This window comes from Gopherus flavomarginatus, chromosome 3, assembly GCF_025201925.1.
Source record: "Gopherus flavomarginatus isolate rGopFla2 chromosome 3, rGopFla2.mat.asm, whole genome shotgun sequence".
NCBI classification, from domain to species: domain Eukaryota; kingdom Metazoa; phylum Chordata; order Testudines; family Testudinidae; genus Gopherus; species Gopherus flavomarginatus.
Genome location: NC_066619.1, coordinates 251,828,323 through 251,848,772, shown reverse-complemented (window position 1 = coordinate 251,848,772; position 20,450 = coordinate 251,828,323). Strand labels below are relative to the sequence as shown.

The 20,450-nt window shown below is 40.0% G+C and overlaps 1 protein-coding gene across 6 annotated transcripts in view; it reads right to left on the bottom strand.

The window, feature by feature from the left end:
- The window catches only part of ADGRA3 (adhesion G protein-coupled receptor A3), a 115,045-nt gene that overhangs the window by 52,846 nt on the left and 41,749 nt on the right, over positions 1–20,450 (bottom strand). For 3 of the 6 annotated variants that reach the window (XM_050947373.1, XM_050947374.1, XM_050947371.1), the window contains exons 3-9: positions 17,155–17,226; positions 14,056–14,127; positions 13,000–13,071; positions 9,040–9,200; positions 7,064–7,277; positions 2,007–2,171; positions 1,361–1,396 (exon numbers count right to left, since the gene is read on the bottom strand). The exons of 1 other annotated variant lie outside the window; for it this stretch is intronic. In XM_050947373.1, coding sequence (XP_050803330.1) covers positions 1,361–1,396; positions 2,007–2,171; positions 7,064–7,277; positions 9,040–9,200; positions 13,000–13,071; positions 14,056–14,127; positions 17,155–17,226 — 792 coding nt within the window. Of the gene's footprint in view, positions 1–1,360; positions 1,397–2,006; positions 2,172–7,063; positions 7,278–9,039; positions 9,201–12,999; positions 13,072–13,818; positions 13,890–14,055; positions 14,128–17,154; positions 17,227–20,450 lie in introns of those variants that run through there. 2 more of the 6 variants (XM_050947372.1, XM_050947376.1) reach the window with 2 other exon arrangements.

The window sequence follows — 20,450 nt, the reverse complement described above, 5'->3', positions numbered from 1 at the left end:
CCGGGGGCATGGTGCATGTGCATAACCCTCAATGGAATACAATAGGGACAATCACTTGAAGGAGAACCTGAGAAGACCCTTTCTACAAGCTTACACAGGGATGGCTGCAGAATCACCAGAGTGCAAGTGTATTAGAGGAAGCCTTTCAACTACAAAATAATTTAATTTTAAAAAGGGAAGGTTGAGATTTAAAATCAATCCAAAAAGGTAGAAAGTCAGATACATTAGACATCAGGGGTGAAATCTGGTTCCATTGAAATTGATGGCAAAACTCCAAAATTTCATCCCAAAATGGATTAATGAGGCTAACTAAAAGTATTTCCTCATACTTATATACCGGAGGTTTGATTCCTATCAGCATTCACTTCACACTCTCTGTCAGTAGCCGGCCCAAAGCCGGGGAAGCTAATGATCCAACTAGCAGACCAGATTCAGTGATGAATCCTGGTGAAAAATGTAAGGTCTTTTAGATTAGAGGTTCTCTAACTGGGCAGCATGCCCTGGGGGATGCTGAATATATTTGGGGGTTTTACGGAGGAAGGGGAAAAAAGAAAAAAGCACAAAAAAACATTACTGTGCACATTTTACCCATAGCAACGAATAACCAGCAAAGCGAATTCCTCCAGACATATCAGGTCCTCAGATGGCATGGTGCATTTGACTCTAGATGGCACCATGCATTTTGATGGATTTCTGTTAAGCTTGCATAGCATTATACAAAGTCATTCCCATCTATACATTAATCAGTTTGCTACAATGTGATGTGTACATTTAATTGAAGATAGAAAGGGATCAATAACTGTCTCAAGCATCCAACCCAGGAGGGAATTGCTCTGCTCCAAAAAGCACTATTACTCTAGTAACAACAGTGCGATGCAAATAAGCAGTATCTCACTTAAAATTCACAGAACTGTATAACTGAATGGCTCTGTTTGAATCAATGCTTTACTGTTTTTAATATTTAACGAGTTGCGTTTTTTTTAATCTCCATATGTACTTATGCGGTGGGAGCGTAAACTACTATAGACAAAAAGAAGGGGGACATGATCAAATAAGTTTGAGAACCACTGTTTTTGAATGCCTATAAAGAAGTTAGATACAAGCTACAAAGTGCTCCAACTTAGTGATGGGGTGTGGGATAATAGGATAGAGGTTTACAAAAGAAAAACAATACCAGGAAGTACCTTCTAAGCCAGCACAAGTAAATGAATCATAAAAGAGATTGCTCTTTTTCACAAGAAAAACACCTATAAAAGTAAGAAAACTAACACCAATAGAAGAGAGACATGCTAACAACATTTTGTTTCTCACTGGGAACTACTGCAGTAAGGCGCAAAAGAGAAGTTAGAAAAAGAATTACCTTACATATAGGGAATCTAATTGTGATAGCTGGCACCTCCAGAAGTAATGTGTTGTTAGAGTGACCAGCAGCAAAGAGATCAGAAAAGGGAAAACAGGTGAAAAGATACATAAGTAAAGAATAAAAACAATAACCAACACAATGGAAAACTAGAGCAGCCACTGGCTGTACAAACAATTCTAAAAAGGAGATGGCACTCATTACAATTATTGTACTATTTAAAAGGACCAGATATTTCATAGTATTGCTGTAGTGATTTCATATATGGAAGACAATGAAAAACTTGGAGGTAAAATACTAATATTGAAGAAAAATCCTGTACTAGACTGTGTTCCAAGTTTAAGTTACAAGCCACCTCAAAAACTCTGTTCAGCTATATTTACATATTTAGAATACCATACTTTACTACCAATTTCTTTTCTAAAGGGTTCGTGCAATATGGGTTAAAAGGCACCGATATTTCACAATATCACTGCTTACATTTCTGTTGGCCATATTCTAATTTAGTATAATTAGAAATGTGAGAACTCATTACATCTTATGCAGGAGCACACACCAGTAAGGTGCCTTTCAGCATAATCTCCTAACTGAAAAGCAGAATCAAACAGACAACACTTTTTCATGAAACAAATCTGCTATCACCAACCTGAAATCTCCTTTATTGTTGACAACCCTCTCTGGAAGGCAATACTGTGCAGAGCTCTCTAACACCACAATGTCTACAGCTCTTGTATTATTCCCACGTCTGGTTTGCACATGACAACCCCAGTTGCCAGTGGATCCAGCTTGAATATTTGAGATAGTCAAGGCGCTATGAAGACAAAAAAAAATTATTGAACTTCAGCAAAAATGTATGAAAAGCATTTATTAAAAGATCAACAGTGCTCAGAAAGGCCATAGAAGAAGCAGCTCAGTAATGTGTCTGTGAAGGCCTTACAAAAACTGGGGACCAACTACCCATGATCCCAAGAACTAGTAATTAACTGTGGCAGAGATCTAATAAGTCATGTAATCCATCACCCTACGAAGGCAGAACTGTTTGCAATAGTTACAGACAGGCAAAACTGAGTTTTAAGTTAGTTGGAAGCCATACAAAAATACAAAACGAAAATTTTGGTTTGAGTTGATCTGAATACAAAAATTGCAAAAAAAATGTAGTGAGTTGAAAATATCTGTTTTGGGTCTAACAAACTGACTGAGGAGGAGGGGAGGTGGTAGTCTCATAAAAGAGAGTTACTTACCTGTATTGTAATTGTTGTCCCTCAAGATGTGGATGCAGATGTGTTTTCCACTTAGATATGTGTTCACTCAGTGCACCAAAGCCAGAGAACTTTGCCTTATGCTACTTATGGGGTAGTGCTCACTATTTAAGAGCAGAGCTACCCTGACCGCCGCGTCCCTGTTCTCCCCCCCGCCCCACCCGCCAGTTCCTTTGTATTGAATGTCAAGAACAGAGACTCCGATGCAGAGGACGGAAGGTGGGTCATGGAATACACATCTGTAGTCACATCTAGAAGATCACCACTCACAATACAGGCAGTAAGTGTCTTTTCTTCTTCAAGGGTTTGCAGAAGTATACTCCACACAGGTGACTGACAAGCAGCACTCAAGAGCTGGGAATCAAAGTCTACTTAAAAATGACTGCAGCAGGAACACCTTCTCAAACTTTGCATCTGACCTAGACACAGCAGAAATTGCATAGTGACCGGCAAAAAAAAGTATGCATAGAGACCAGGTAGCAGGCCTGCTAGTGTTCAAAACTGAAATATCACTGAGGCATGCTATCAGCGTTGCTTTGGCCCTCATCGAATGTGCCCGCAGTCTCTGTGGAGGCATGATTGGAGCTACTCCATATGCTGATGTAACACAGGAAGTTTACTGGGAGTTCCTTTGAGACCTTTTCCACTCTGCTTAACCAGAACACCTTGTCCAGTTCTAGAACATTTCATCCAGTTCTCTGGGATCCAAAAATTACAATTCAACTCCAGATTGTGTCACTCTGGTTCCTTTATTTGGCATACAGCAAAGCTATGCTTAGTTGATCAGACTCAAGTATATGGGTTGGGTTTTGGGCATACCACACACCCAAATTTACACAGAAAACCTCTTCCTTTATATACATCTACATATTACATTGCATCAGACATCTTGGGATTGGTTTGGTTACTTTGAAGGAACCAATCCCTGTGCAGCATGCCCTGTCCAAATGCAAACGGATGGACATCATACCAAATGGACTAAAGGTAAAAAATCCACTGCTATCTACATACTACACAGACCACAGTGAGAGATTATGCCATACTCTGTCAAAGAAACTGAGGAACCACCTGATCAGCATCCTATACAGCAAACAGGAAAACATCAAAAAAGAGCTCTCCAACCTGGAGACTCTCATTAATAACCAAACTTCCATACAAACGGACTTCACTAAACTAAGACAGGAGATCTACATTACTCACTTCACCTCTCTACAAAGGAAAAAGGACTGTAAGCTGTCTAAACTTCTATCTGCCACATGGGACCACAACCGTGGTACCCCCAACCGACCCAGCAATATCGTCAATCTATCCAACTACACACTCAGCCCAGAAGAAAAGTCTGTCCTATCTCGGGGACTCTCTTTCTGCCCTGCCACTCCCACCAACATGATACAGTTCTGCGGCAATCTGGAAGCCTACTTTCGCTGTCTCTGACTCAAAGAATGCTTTCAGGACAACACTGAACAGTGCACTGATACACAGGTACCCTCCCACCAACAGCACAAGAAGAAGAACTCCACATGGACTCCTCCTGAGGGTCAAAATGACAGTCTGGACCTATACATTGAATGCTTCCGCCAATGTGCACAGGCAGAAATTGTGGAAAAACAACATCGCTTGCCTCATAACCTAAGTCGTGCAGAACGCAATGCCATCCACAGCCTCAGAAACCACCCTGACATCATCAAAGAGGCTGATAAAGGAGGTGCTGTTGTCATCATGAACAGGTCTGACTACCAAAAGGAGGCCGCCAGACAACTCTCCAATACCAAATTCTACAGGCCACTTCCCTCAGATCCCACTGAGGAATACACTAAGAAACTGCACCATCTACTCCGGACACTTCCTACACTAATACCGGAACAAATCCCCATACCTTTAGAGCCCCGACCAGGGTTATTCTATCTACTGCCCAAGATCCACAAACCCAGAAATCCTGGACGCCCCATCATCTCGGGCATTAGCGCTCTCACTGAAGGACTGTCTGGATATGTGGACTCTCTACTCAGACCCTATGTCACCAGCACTCCCAGCTATCTCCGTGACACCACTGATTTCCTGAGGAAACTACAATGCATTTGTGACCTTCCAGAAAACACCATGCTAGCCACCATGGATGTAGAGGCTCTCTACACAAACATCCCACACACAGATGGAATACAAGCTGTCAAGAACAGTATCCCTGATGATGCCACAGCATAACTGGCTGCTGAGCTCTGTGCCTTTATCCTCACACACAACTATTTCAAATTTGATGACAATATATGTCTCCAGATCAGTGGCACCGCTATAGGAACCCACATGGCCCCACAATATGCCAATGTTTTTATGGCCGACCTGGAACAACGCTTCCTCAGCTCTCGTCCACTCATGCCTCTTCTCTACCTATGCTACTTTGATGACATCTTCATCATCTGGACCCATGGAAAGGAGACTCTGGAAAAATTCCACCACGATTTCAACAGCTTCCACCCTACCATCAACGTCAGCCTGGACCAATCTACACGGGAGGTCCACTTCCTAGACACCACAGTGCAAATAAGTGATGGTCACATTAACACCACCCTATACCGAAAACTTACCGACCACTATGCCTACCCTTCATGCCTCCAGCTTCCATCCCGGGCACATCACACGATCCATTGTCTACAGCCAAGCACTGAGGTACAACCGCATCTGCTCTAACCCCTCAGACAGAGACCAATACCTACAAAATCTCCACCAAGCATTCTCAAAACTACAATACCCGTACGAGGAAATAAGGAAACAGATCAACAGAGCCAGACGTGTACCCAGAAGCCTCCTACTGCAAGACAAATCCAAGAAAGAAACCAACAGGACTCCACTGGCCATCACATACAGTCCCCAGCTAAAACCCCTCCAATGCATCATCAGGGATCTACAACCCATCCTAGACAATGATCCCACACTTTCACAGGCCTTGGGTGGCAGGCCACCCCTCGCCCACAGACAACCTGCCAACCTGAAACACATTCTCACCAGTAACTGCACACAGCACCATAGTAACTCTAGCTCAGGAACCAATCCATGCAACAAACCTCGATGCCAACTCTGCCCACATATCTACACCAGCAACACCATCACAGGACCTAACCAGATCAGCCACACCATCACCGGTTCATACACCTGCACGTCCACCAATGTAATATACGCCATCATATGCCAGCAATGCCCCTCTGCTATGTACATCGGCCAAACTGGACAGTCTCTACAGAAAAGGATAAATGGACACAAATTGGTATTAGGAATGGCAATATACAAAAACCTGTAGGAGAACACTTCAACCTCCCTGGCCATCCTGCAGCAGAAAAACTTCAGGATCAGACTTCAAAGAGAAACTGCTGAGCTTCAGTTCATCTGCAATTTGACACCATCAGCTCAGGATTAAACAAAGACTGTGAATGGCTTGCTAACTACAAAACCAGTTTCTCCTCCCCTGGTTTTCACACCTCAACTGCTAGAACAGGGCCTCATCCTCCCTGATTGAACTAACCTCCTTATCTCTAGCTTGCTTGCATCTATATACCTGCCCCTGGAAATTTCCACTACATGCATCTGACGAAGTGGGTATTCACGCACGAAAGCTCATGCTCCAAAACGCCTGTTAGTCTATAAGGTGCCACAGGATTCTTTGCTGCTTTTACAGGTCCAGACTAACACGGCTACCCCTCTGATACTTGATGCCCTGTCCATGCATTGTTCACGCTCAACCTGCTATTTATCTCATCATTCCTAATTTATCTCGTCCATGGTTAATAAATGGTTCCATGGGTGTTCTCTCAGGCTTTAAATAACCAGGGGAGGGGCTGGAGGCACAGAGCATGAGCACTGCTCTGAGAAATACCACTAGGCAGAGTTCTCTGGCTTTGATGCCCTGGGTATGCGCATATCTGAGTGGAATATACATCTGCAACCACTCAAAGAAAAACATTTAGCCCAGTGGTTAGGGCACTCATGTGAGACATAGGAGTTGTGAGTTCAACTTCCTCCGTCCCATGAGTGTAGAAGGGATTTGAACTTGCATTTCCCTTACTACATAAGAGCGTGCTATAGGCACTGGTATGTGGGAAATTCTGGTGTGGGTCTCAATCTCTCCTGTTGAAGTTGTATAAATAATTAAATGGTCATTGGAGCAGTGACTTGAACTTCAGTGCCTTAACCACCAGGTTATACAGGGTCAGTCATACAATCTCTGGCCCAAGGATTATTCACCATCATAATGACTATGAATTGCCATTATATAATACTGTCCGACAGAAGGCATTTCTTCCAAACCCTCACTATTGTTGTTTATACAGTCACATCAATAAGAACTGAGAAGAGGCTATTTGCCACCAACTACTTTACTAAGCAATATGAACCAAGATGTGCATGGAGCAGGTGGGGGGTCTACTCTACAAGATGTTTTTCACAAGGAATTTACCTTGCAATCAATGAGCAATTATGAATTATGTTCTTTTCAACAAAAATACCCTGAGATTCATCAGTTTCAACAATCTTCCCATCCTGGTACCATAACACTTGCATGTCTTGATCAATATATGAAGCCATGCATTGGAAGGGCAGACTGTCTCCTTCAAAGACAACCTGACGATGGGATGGAGTCATGTAGAAAGATGGTAATTCAAGAGGAGGTTCTAGAATCCAAGAGACAAAAAAAATCAACAAAACTTCAAATTTAAAAATATAGTTAGATACTATGCTTTATAGACCCACTCTGACTAAAAAAACTTAATTTTAATATTCATGAAAAGATGAAATGTTTTTTTTCTTTAGAATATAGTTTGATATAATCAGATCTCTCTCTTAGCTGGCTTTTTTAAAAAAAGACCTGGGAAGGATTTAAATAAACTGTATTTCATAATGACTCACATCTTCAATTGACCTTGAGTGGGCTAACTGTATCTTTCAAAAACTGTATTCAGTCAGTTTAATGAATTACAGAAGCTGTTTGCCAGCCTAGTTCCAGGAAAAAAGAGCAATACAAATAAAACAATTCTATGCATTTATATATTTCTTTTACAAATATTGAGCAACCTTCAAAATTCCAAGTGATATATGTTAATATGTTTACGATTTACAGATAGGTAAATTTAGGCAATTTTCTCTCAAGATTCCAGAGTGAACTGGTATCACAGCTACAAACAGAGACCCACAGGCCCTCACTCCCAGTCCCATGCTGCATGAACTTTACAATCACTGATTGATATGAAAGTAGTATATTTGGTTTATAGTGAGAGCTTAATATTCTTGATAACTCCCAGTTTTGACAATAGAATGAGAAGTAATCCTCATAATAGGACATTTGTATGCAGTTCTCAACATATGATTCAGAGAAGTTAGTCCTGAATTAGAGTAGTGAACTGTACAAAAGCAGGTGGGATTTACTAAAAGTTTAATACTTAAAGAGAGCATAAAGAACATGATTTATGTAGCCCTCTCAAGTCTCACATAACCACTGGAACTATCTAGATTAGGAAAATAGATAGTGTTGGAAAACATGCTACCTAAATGTGTCTTTTAAACTTGACTTTACACCCATTGTAGACACAATCAAATATCTTTAAAGTGTCTTAGCTGGCCATGATCAATCTCAGCTGCACAGTCCCACTCAACTCAGCTTTGAGTGTGCCTGCATAGCTATGTTAGGGGAATGCAAGGGTCTTTTCTGAGCCTGATGGGCACTATTTCTAGGGGTTTCAGTGACCCATCGACTTGATTCTTCTTGTTCTTCCTCTTTAAGGATCATCTGGGGGAAGACCTAGGAATGCTAACAAACTTCTCAATATTCTTTTTAAAAACTGCTAAAGAAAGTTTCTCCTGAGTTTCCTTCTCTGTGCATCTAGCTCTGAGCCAGATAACCAGCCCAGAAAAGCAGCAGGTTTCTTCTGATTTTCTTCTCTTGGATTTTACTTTTACATTTCAGGACATCTCAGATTTCTTATTTGTCTCTTATGGATTGACTGGTCTCCAAGAAAGATAAGGAGGAAGGTAAATAGGAGAATCTCTCTCCTTTTAACTATTAGGGCTTTAGACTTGGAGGGTTTTGCATAACTCAGACCTAAACAGTCTGACAGAAAAAACCTGGGAAATGGAGGACAAATCCTCCAGTTTTCTATTTTTCATGTAAGAAGTCAAGTTTAACTGCTGTTTTTGAGAGGATTGCTTCTCCAAGGGTAAGATCAGGAGCCTAGACAACAACTCTCTCTCTCTCGGATACCAGAAGCAGCAAGGCAGTCTGAAGACTATTGTCAATCTGTGGACCAGCTTAGCAGAAGAAATCACTATAAACACTACACAGAAGTGCCAAATTGAAGGAAAGCAGAAAAAATAAAGGATTAGCTACTCACACTAAATAAACCCAGTATGCATTAAGTGTCATTTATCCAGAATTCTTACCACATGTTAGAAGCTCCTGCTTAACTGATGTTACTAGCTGTCCTTGCAATGACTTGGGGTAAGCACATTTAGTTTCACGCACTGTTATATTTCTTTCCTTTAACCACTGATGTAGCCACAAAATGTTACAGTCACATAGAAGATAATCAGTCTGAAATTCTCTGTAACATGCAAAAGACATAATCACAAGAATAAATGTAATATTCAGTTTTTCATGTTTACTCTCTATTAGTTTTAGAATGCCTATCACAATTTGCTACAAATTTCCTATAAAATCATATAAATGTAGAACTGGAAGGGACTTCAAGTGGTCATCTAATACACCCCACCTCCATGCTGAGGCAGGATTAAGTATGTCTAGACCATTAAAGTCAAGAAGTGTAATACCAGAAGTTAAGAATATTGCACTATATTGTACCGTGTGTTTAAAAAACAGTTTCTAGCTTATTATTCAGGAGTGATTTAAACTAAAGTCATTTATTTGTGCTGTAACTCACCAAATGTGAGGGTTTCATGCCATGAATTGTATCTATTTCAATATCGCCTGGACACAAACTTGTAACTAGAAGAGTTTTCCTGCTTTTCTTCCCCCTGGGGTTCCTGTTCTGAATCTAAGGAGAACACTTTGTATTTCCTTCTCTTAAATCTGCCCCTCCCTAGAGAACTGGCATCAGTAGACTCTGAAGAGACAACAGGAAGGCCTCCTGTGCCTGCACCCAAGTTTAGTATTCTGGCATACCATAGCCTTTTTTAGGGATGCTTTTTTTTTTTTTCTTTTTTTTCCCCCCTTTCTTTTCCCTGTGAGGACTTGGGGAAGAGAAGGTGCCCAATGATTATGGAGACTAGTCCCTGTACATCCTTCCCATTTTCCTTTTCTCGTTTGCCTGAATGAATGCTCACCATGAGATGGGAGAGCAGATGGGGATCTGCTAACCGAGAGGCAGCAATCTGATTCCCTGTACCTGATCTCTCTCAGGTCCAGAATTGAATGCTTTTCCTGCATCTCCTGAGAGGGAAGCTTTGACTGAATCTATACAGAGGTGGTCAACCCTGGAGAAAAATTACTATGCCAGATCTGGGCCATCTGGTAAATTTCAGGATTTGGCCCTTTTCTGACCTCAGTGCTCTACTGAGTGCTGGCAGTAACTCAAAACATGCTGGAGGAATCACATCCCTTGCCCTAGAAGGGCAAGGAATACCCTGGAGCTGAGCTCACAGCAACCTGCTGGGGAAATCCCTAAAAAGGAGGAGGAAGGAGGGAGTTCTGTGTTGCCTGCACCCTTAAAATTCTTCTCCTGAGTCCACCTGAGTACTCTTCTTCCTCATGCACTATTGAGGAAGGGCAATGAATGATAGGCATGGACAATGGTTGCAGCTGCGCTCCTGCATACCACGGCCCAAGGCAGGGAGTTTGTCTCATTGCTCTGATGGGCTCTTTTGTACCTTTTCCTCCTCCCTTTGCCACAGGATAGACTGAAACATGTACCAGGAGTCCAGTGCTTCTACTGGTGTGGGTCTAGATATCCACTCCTGGTTTGGGAGAGGGATTCCATGAAGGACCCTGCCCGAGCTGACTTCTCTGAGATGTGCACGGCTCCTAACTCACAGAAGACACAGCAATCCCCATCCAGGCATTCCACAAGTGGGGTAGAGAAAACAACATGTCTGTTTTTTCCCCTTTTTCTTGTCCTTCTCCATGCTGCACTCTGTGATGATGTGTGTGTGTGGGGGGGAAGGGAGATCAGGAGGGGAGCACTGATGGTGCCTCAGCAGTAGGAAAGAACTACACACTTACATCTCCAGAACCAGAAACAGCTACAGAATGCAAATGTATGTCCAAAATATTTTTTTATTTATATATTTTTATATCTATATCCACACACACACAAAATAAATGAATTATTTTGGCCATATATTTACATTCTGTAGCTGTTTCTGGTCCTGGGGATGTAAGTGTGTAGTACTGTGTACGTGTACACACACACACACACACACACACACACACACACACACACACACACACACACACACACACACACACACACACACACACACACACACACACACACACACACACACACTCGGAAATGAAAGAGCTCACAAACTTTCCTGAAAGCAATGAACAACTGTCAGGTATAGCTGACCACGCCCCCTCCTATCAGAGTCTGACGGGTCTGGTTTTGCCTAACTAGCTGTACACTGCTTGAGCCAGAGCCAAAGCCAGAGCCAGGTTTAACAGAGATATGGACCCTGTAGACAAAAAAGAATTTGTAATAACTTCTCTAGCAGAGGGAGTACAGTAACTCTGGTGCTTACATGAGCAAATTCATGGGCACAATAACAGTTTAATTGAATAATACTATCCACCTGACTGAGGTCTGAGGTTTATTTAGTAGAGAAGCAAGAGTAAAAAAAAAAAACAAACAAACAAAAAACAAACAAACAAAAAAACTACAATGGTATAAGGTTAAGATACAGATTAAAAACAAATTTTATGCAGTTGTCACTCAAATGTGTTGCCTGTTTCTCTCATTACAGGCTACTACTCATTACTCGTGCAACCACGTGTGGTTTTTTCCCTCCATTAAAAGAAACCCCAGTAACTTTGCTATGATTAAAACAGTCCTTTTCCACATAATTTCTGATTTTAATCGATTCATAAAATCCCCTCATTGTATGTATAACATAACACTTCTTGGTACAAAGACATCCAAATCCCCATTAAAAAGTCTGCTACAGTCAAGAAACAATTTATATATCTAAATATAGTCTCAAAAAAGAGCCCCTCAGTCTGAACTGATTTGTTTTTCATCTTTGTTAAAAATCTCTACTTCATGTGTATTTTATTATTTCACCAGTAACAGCAAACAGTGCCCAGAAGATTATGCAAGCCAAGGCACAAACACTTAACATTGAAACAATATATATTCCTAACCTGGGGCATTCTGATATGGTCTTTATTAACATGAATTCCTAAGGACATATTTTAAAATACTAATATTGATATCCAGGATGTTGTCACAGGCTCATTAAGTTCTTAAACAGACTCATGCTCTTCAGGACAGGGACCATTTTTATTAGTACAGTGCTGAGAGTATTGTTAGAGCTCAAGAAATAAACTATGAATAATAATCAGACTTGAAAGGAGGCACTATCTGCCTTGGAATACGGAGAGAGTTGACTTCATGACCAGCGACAGCACCTTGAGAATCTGCTAGACTCCTGATATGGCAGCCCAGCCTATATAGCTGTCATAGAATATACAAACTTAACAGTCAGGTTGTGAGGAAGTAATTCATCCACTTTCTACAAACACAGTATCACAATAAGGAACTAAGGACTGCTAAAGGAGTGAAGAGAAAAAACACATTGAGATTGAGACTGACATTGACATTCATTTTTATATCCAACAGTCACACTTTTTGTTCTTGGAGAACTTTAAACTTTTGGAGAGTATTTTTCTTCATTTGTAAAAGACGAAAAAACTTTCTTTAATACAAAATAATAATTGGTATATGTAAAGTGAGATTTTCAAAAGTTCTCAATGATGGCCTAACTCCGATCCCACTGACTTCAAAACAGAGAAGACCTAGGTAAAGATTGAGTGCTTTTGAAAATTATATCCAGAGTACTTTTCACCTTCAAACTATGTCTAACCCTTGTATCATTTCCTCATGCAAAATTCTGCACCTATATCAATCAAAGCCTACTCAGAAATATACAGTTGTAATATGTTTAATAAACAAAACAAAATCTAAATTGCCAATATCTAATTGGGACAGTATTGAATGTATAGTTCTGTCAAAATCAAAAATATGGTTTGCTTTAATTTAGTTGCTTTGCACTCAAAAAAAAGTCTACTGAAGCTCCCCATGTTTACCCTTTTAAACTGGTTTTTAAAATTGCTCAAAAAGTTATCTAAGGTCATACAAATTAAAACCAAAATTAATATTTACTTACAAAGACTTTAGTGAGTTAAGATGATCAAGAGTTCCTTGCGTTAGTGCAGAAAACAAATTCCCTGAAAGATTTCTAGAACATAAAATGGCAATAATTAAATTGTTTTATACTTAAGAAATGCATTTGACACTAAGTTATGTAATTAAACACAAATTTTCTCTTTCAAAATGTGTTCTCTTATTTCTTAAAAGTAATTATGAATTGCCAATCATCAAAAGAGGACATGGGAGCAGTCTTTAAAACATTAGACATCACAACGTAAGCCTGATGGCCCAGCTAGAGAACCCTAACACCCAAATGTTCCCCCATTCTTCTCTTTTATTTGAAAGTATTATGAGTTTGAGAATAAATTAGTCAGCTCAAATATTTCATTTTTGTTTAAAATGAGAATTATGTTGAAATATACACCAGAAAAAAGCATATTTAAATTTTATTTCAAAGTCGGCAAATAATCAGTGTTACCAGAAAGGTAGTGCAAGAAAACAACCTGCTTAGATATCCCATTTAAATAAATACAAAAAAAAACCATCATAGATTTTCTCATAGGTGGCTCATCTGCAAGTGCTGCAGAGACATTAAGCAAGGGGAATAGGGCAAAGGGAGTGTTCTATGTCTGTGAAATACAATCTTTTCTGACAACTAAAAAAAGCCCAACCCGCTCCCCACCCCCCCAAACCTTCAATGTGTCCCAAGGACATCTCATCAAGTCCTCCACAAGGAGGACAGTCACCTTGATGCTCTGTGATAAAGGACAAAAGTTAAGAGATAATGTAATGCTGAAATAGTCTTCTAGGGAAAATACGTATTATAGACAAGTACCCCTTTTTCTTCTTTCCTATATTTCCCAAGAATGCAAAACTAGGGGAGGCAGCAGCAGACAGGGCATGGGACTGGTTCTATTCTGTACGCAACACAATGTAACCACTATGGCCTTTATCTAGCGAAGCATTTAAGCTTGTGCTCATCTTTAAGCATTAGTAGTCCTGCTGAAATAAAAAAGGTTGAATTAAATGAGAATTATAAATTCTCAAACATGTACAACAGAATTATACTTACAATCTAACAAGATTTATGAGTCCTCTAAATATATCTGCATTCAGGCAGCCTATTTTATTGTTACTTAAGTCTCTACAAGGAGAAAGCAAAACAAATATTAATAGCTTCATTTCATCATACAATACATATACACTACAAAAAAGGTACTTAACTGAATAATGGGTCATGCTAAACATAGTTTTCATGAAGTTGACTAGGAGCTGAACTCTTTCGAAAGGCTTTTCTAATTTAGGCCAGATCAACCTCAGAAAAGGCTTGCTGTCATAACTATACCAGCATACACTCGTAGCATAAAAACAGCTTATACCAATAAGAAGTGCTTTTGCCAATATAGTTTATACAAGTTCCCAGAGCAAAATATGTGACACTTTCAAAATGTGTTATAAATGTGTTATGCCGTTATAAAATTTTGTTCATACTAAGGCTTTTGCCAGTAATGTCAAAAATATCACACCCCTAACCAACACTATTACATTAGCAAGTTTCTAGTGTAGATCTGATCTTATTCAAATTGCAAAATGGCCCCAGTAAAGAAAATTCAGCCCTCTAGGCCCAAATTTGCATCAGAATATTTGTACATGTAAATACTACTTAATGTAAGGAAAACAGATTTGGTCCCTCAACTGCTTATTTTTTAAGTCTTCAAAAGATGACTACCTAATTTAATTTCCCTTTAGACATTTTTTCCCCCAATGACAGATAAACTGCTAGAATCCCTGTGACAACTTTCACCACTGAAAATTTTAGGAAGGCACATTCACTTTACAATCACTACAGTTTTGAGGAGTTCAAAAATTAATTGCTATCAAGCATTTTCTTTTAAGATCCTCCAAATTCTATGGATCTGGAAGAAGACTTTTGGCTCCTAGGGTGTTATCTATCTATCATCACGTTTTATGCTGGCACTCATCACTGACGTATCACAACACCTTCCATATAAAATTAATTAGCAACATCAACTCCCTAATGAACCTCATGGATTCTCTGGCTCTTCCCTATTTTGGAGTATAAAATGTTACGTTATTGACTGGCTGATTGATTTGCTTGCATTTTTACGTAGAAAGCAGGGCAGGCAGATGGGGTTTTAGTACTGTGGTATTCTTTTTTAAATGGTGGAAACACTTTGCCAAAGATGAAGGTTTTACATCATTTCCTAAAGGTGATCTCTAGATTTACCTAAACTCCTCTGGAAATTCATTCCATAGTCAGAACCCCACAAACAAAAAGGCTTCGTCTCTAGCTATCAGGTGCTTCATTATGGTCCCTGCAATCTGCACTCCCCCAATGATGCACAACTGTCTCAGTAGTTAGTAGATTTAATATAGCTGTGGCTTGGTCCATTAGTTGTTTTGAAGATAGTACCAAGGTCTTAAACTGGCAACAGACGATAGGCTTGAGTTCACAGCAGCCCAAACTATAGAGGTTTTCGATCAGCAGCAGCCTGTGCATTGTTTTCACATTAAGTTTCAAATACAGCATCTCCCACTAACCCAATCTAGAGAGGATAAATACACAGAACACTGTGGGAAGGTGCTCATTGCACAATGGAGGAAAAAATGGTATTTTTATGTTACATGAACGTCCAAGCCTTATGAGGAGTCAAACAGGACCCAGAGACTTCACATCACTTCAAACAAGCTCTTACAAAACATTTCACCCTTCCAGCCAGCATTATCTCAGTCTTGCCTGAGCTGAATTTCAACCAGCTGCTTTCCATCCAAGACCTGATGTCTTGACAATATTTGGACAACTTAGGGCTTGTCTATACTGGCACTTTTCAGCATGGCAACTTTCTCACTCAGACGTGTGAAAAAACACACTCCTGAGCGCAGCAAGTTTCAGCACTGTAAAGCACCAGTGTAGACAATTCACCAGAGCTGGGAGCCGCACTCCCAGTGCTGGTAGCTAAGCCCCTCATGGAGGTGGTTCTTTTAGAGCATTGGGAGAACTCTCTCCCAGCGCTCTGCTGTGACTACATAAGACACATTAAAGCACTTCCTCAGCAGTGCTTTATCATTGCCAGTGTAGACTAGCCCATAGTGGTGGGAGTTGCATCAATGGAGAACAAGACATACAACTGAATCATCAGCATACTGTTGACAGTTTTATAACTCTTCACGGCACTCCACGGGTGAGGACCTTTAGGGAAGAGGAGCAGTTAGCAGTCATCACTCTCAGAGTTCTGTGGGAGATGAATGATTTGAGCCATTGTAGTGTTGTGCTGTCTACTCCAAGTATTTCACATGAGCAGGTTAGAGGTACCAAAGAAACGAGCTGTTAGAAAAGCCAGTTAAGCATTTAATTTTTTTTAAATGCTTAAATTTTAAGCACATGCTTAAATACTTTCCTGAGCTGAGACCTCACTGACTGATTTATTTAGTGCCTATAACATTAGCTAATTAGGAGCTACCAAGATATTTCTAGAGCATTGGTCACCACAGTTCATGGATATTAATCACCACTAAAAATTCTGTAACTTGAAAGGTTCCCCACAGATATTTGAAAATCTTTCAGAGAAAGGAATAAAAAAGGATGGTTCTCCTGCTGGGATCTTGTTTTCTAAGTTTCATTCTGGGGCAAGTTTTTACAGCCTAGACATAAATCCAAGAAATATGTATAATAGGACAGTTGGCACACCTTAATAAAGTGGCATTAACAGTACTGTAACTTTCACTAAGATATTAATAACTAGGGACTTGGTATTCTTCTATGACCTTTTCAAGGAAGCCACCACGAAGTAGCTCTCGGTACTTCAGAGGGTTATTCCTGATGACATCAAAGCTTTAGATGAATATGAAGCCACTTGTGGCTCATGACATAATACACAGGGAGAGTAATAGCGCAATTACTGACAGAAAATATCCAATGAACCTGGTAATGAAAGGTTGGAAAGCCACATGTAGTTCTCCAAATCATGGTTTGACTCAGAAAAGCAGCTCTGAAAATAGTCAAGTTTTGTGTGTGGTATTTAAATGATTCCTATATTAAATGTGCTCAATTACAGGACATGGTGATTTTGTTTGTTTTTAAACTGCCAACCTCTCAAACTTAACCTGGAATCTGAAAAAAAAAAATCATATAACTAAATAAGATACTTACAATCTTTTAAGAGACGGAAGCCCCATAAAAGCACCTGGATCTATAATACTAATAAGATTGTTCTTTAGGTCCCTGTTAAAAAAAAAAGTGCAAAAGAGAAAGGTCAAATATTAAAATTTATGGCAGAGAAACTGACTTTTTATATATAGAACTGAACACCTTTAAATTGCAAATGAGCTTCCTTCTGACTTTTGTCAGAAAGCAGAGAATACATATTTACTTTTCAAATTTTACTCATTATCTTTGATATTTTTCCACAATAAGGGATATAAACATTTCTTGTTTTCATTTAAATACCATCAATTGTATTTCTTACCATATTGTAATATATTATATCTTTGACAGATTCCCACCCTTACATCATGCTCATTACAGTGGATATTAACCTCAATTGAGCAATATGTAATCTGATTTTTCTTTTCTGCTACCTGAGTTTTACTGCTCTGTATTGACGAACTGTTGAGCAAAGAAAGGGAGGCAACATCCTGTGCCCATTGAATTCAACATCTAAGCTCTCACTGGACTTCAATGGTGCAGGATCAGGGCCTTGGATCAGCACACCAGATGGAGTTAGGATGGCTGTAGACAAATGGATCATGTGATGTGTCCTGATTTGGGGACAACTTATACCTTCAAGTAAGCGGCACTGCTATGGGTACCCACATGGCCTCACAGTATGCCCACATTTTTATGGCTGACTTAGAAAGACGCTTCCTCAGCTCTCATCCCCTAGCGCCCCTCCTCTACTTGAGCTACACCGAAAACATCTTCATCATATAGATCCACGGGAAGGAGGCCCTGGAAGAATTCCACCTGGGTTTCAACAATTTCCACCCCACCAACCTCAGCCTGGACCAGTCCACACAAGAGATTCACTTCCTGGACACTACAGTGCAAATAAGTGACGATCACATAAACACCACCCTATACCAGAAACCTACTGACTGCTATACTTACCTACATGCCTCCAGCTTCCATCCAGGACAAATCACATGCTCCACTGTCTACAGCCAAGCCCTAAGATATAACCGTATTTGCTACAATCTCTCAGACATAGACAAACACCTACAAGATCTTTATCAAGCATTTTTTAAATTACAATACACACCTGGGGAAGTGAGGAAACAGACTGACAGAGCGAGATGGGTACCCAGAAGTCACCTACTACAGAACAGGCCCAATAAGGAAAACAACAAAATAATACTGGCCATCATGTACAGCCCCAAGTTAAAACCTCTCCAGCACATCATCAACGATCTACAACCTATCCTGGAAAACGATCCTTCACCTTCACAGACCTTGAGAGGCAGGCAAGTCCAAGCTTACAGACAACTCCTCAACCTGAAGCAAATACTCACCAGCAACTATACACCATGCCACAGAAACACTAACCCAGGAACCAATCCCTGTAACAAACCTGATTGCCTACTCTGTCCCCATATCTACTCTAGTGACACCATCAGAGGACCCAACCACATCAGCCACACCATCAGGGGCTCATTCACTTGCATATCTACTTATGTGATTTATGCCATCTTGTGTCAGCAATGCCCCTCTTCCATGTACATTGGCTAAACAGGACAGACTCTACGTAAAAGAATAAATAGACACAAATAAGACATCAAGAATGGTAACATACAAAAGCCAGTAGGAGAACAATTCAATCTCCCTGGACATTAAACAACTGATTTAAAAGTAGCTGTCCTTCAACAACAACAAAACTTCAACAACAGACCTCAAAGAGCTACAATTCATTTGCAAACTTAACACAATTAATTTGGGCTTGAATAGGGACTGGGAGTGGCTGGCTCGCTACAAAAGCAATACCCTCTCTTGGTATTGACATGTCCTCATCAATTATTGGGAGTCGACCATATCCACCCTGACTGAATTGGCCTAGTCAACACTGGTTCTCCATTTGTAAGGTAACTCCATTTTCTTTGTGTGCCAGTATATTTATGCCTGCATCTGTAATTTTCACTCCATGCATCTGAAGAAATGGGTTTTTTACCCACGAAAGCTTATGCCCAAATAAATCTGTTAGTCTTTTAGGTGTCACAGGACTTCTCGTTATTTTATGAGCTCTAAGTTTGATTTGTGCTTTTGGTTCTTATCTTTAATACACATTACAGTTTAATTTGAGATAGAGAAATTATCTGTCTGGCCACTATTTACATAGTTTTAGAACAAACAGCCACAGCAGAAGAAATCTAAAAAATGTTCCCAACTCCTTATTCATTCAAATTCTTGGTTGCTTACCCAATTAATCTCAAACTTCTCTTATGTTATTTCTCTGGGGTAAAATTCTGGCCCCACTGACATCAATTGGGAGTTTTCTCATTGACTCCGGTGGGGCCAAGATTTCATCCTTGAAGTCTAAATACATATCTGTATTTATTTTGATTAGTCATGGATTTAATGCATTTATTTCTAAATGTTTGCTCATCACACTAGGGCTACCGAATTGCTGCTGCAATCCAAAAAATTAAAAAGCTGGGGAGAGGGGGAAATCTAAAATCCCCAGTTAAAGGTGAGGAGGGGGAGAATAGAAGTATCTCCTAAATCTACTACACTGATGAATTTTCTGCCACCAGATAAAAGCGCACATCACTCAAACAAGGGGATAAAGTCTGTACTGTCACGCATGAATGCTTACATCAAGTGTAAATTTCACTACTAAACGATTCTCCGGTATCTGGAGAGGATCTTTTTAGGCAAGAAGAGCTTTGTAGCTTGGTGCTTTGAATGTAAGGTCTCATGGAAGTATAACTCTATGGAGTGTTCCTTCTCATCTCACTTATTTGGACTATCCTTCCCAGTGCAATGACTAGGAGTCCGCCTTCTCTCTGAACAACAGTGGGAAGAGACAATAACCCAGGAGTCTGGACGACAATACAGCCAGCTTCCCTCAAGGGTGCTGCTGAATTAGCTACTGATGCTATGATAGATATGAGAAGACTACACACTATCTTCCCATCTCCCATATCTTGCGCATGGAGAACAGGAGGCATTTATTTTTTGGATTATTTCTTAGTATTATTTTAAATTCCCCTTACATTGCTTTAGGTACATTCACAAATGCACAAAATACAAATAAATAGAACTGTAGATATGGCCCACATTACCGTGTCTTCACTGTCCTATATCCACCTAAATTGAAACTCTCCCCAATGGAAAAACCTATGAGAACAAATTTTAGCAACATGCCCTGGCAGTCTATTAATCCAGATTATTACAGACCATTGGGGGTGGGGTGAATTCCAGAATCAAAGACTCCTAAGATACTTCCTGCAGCC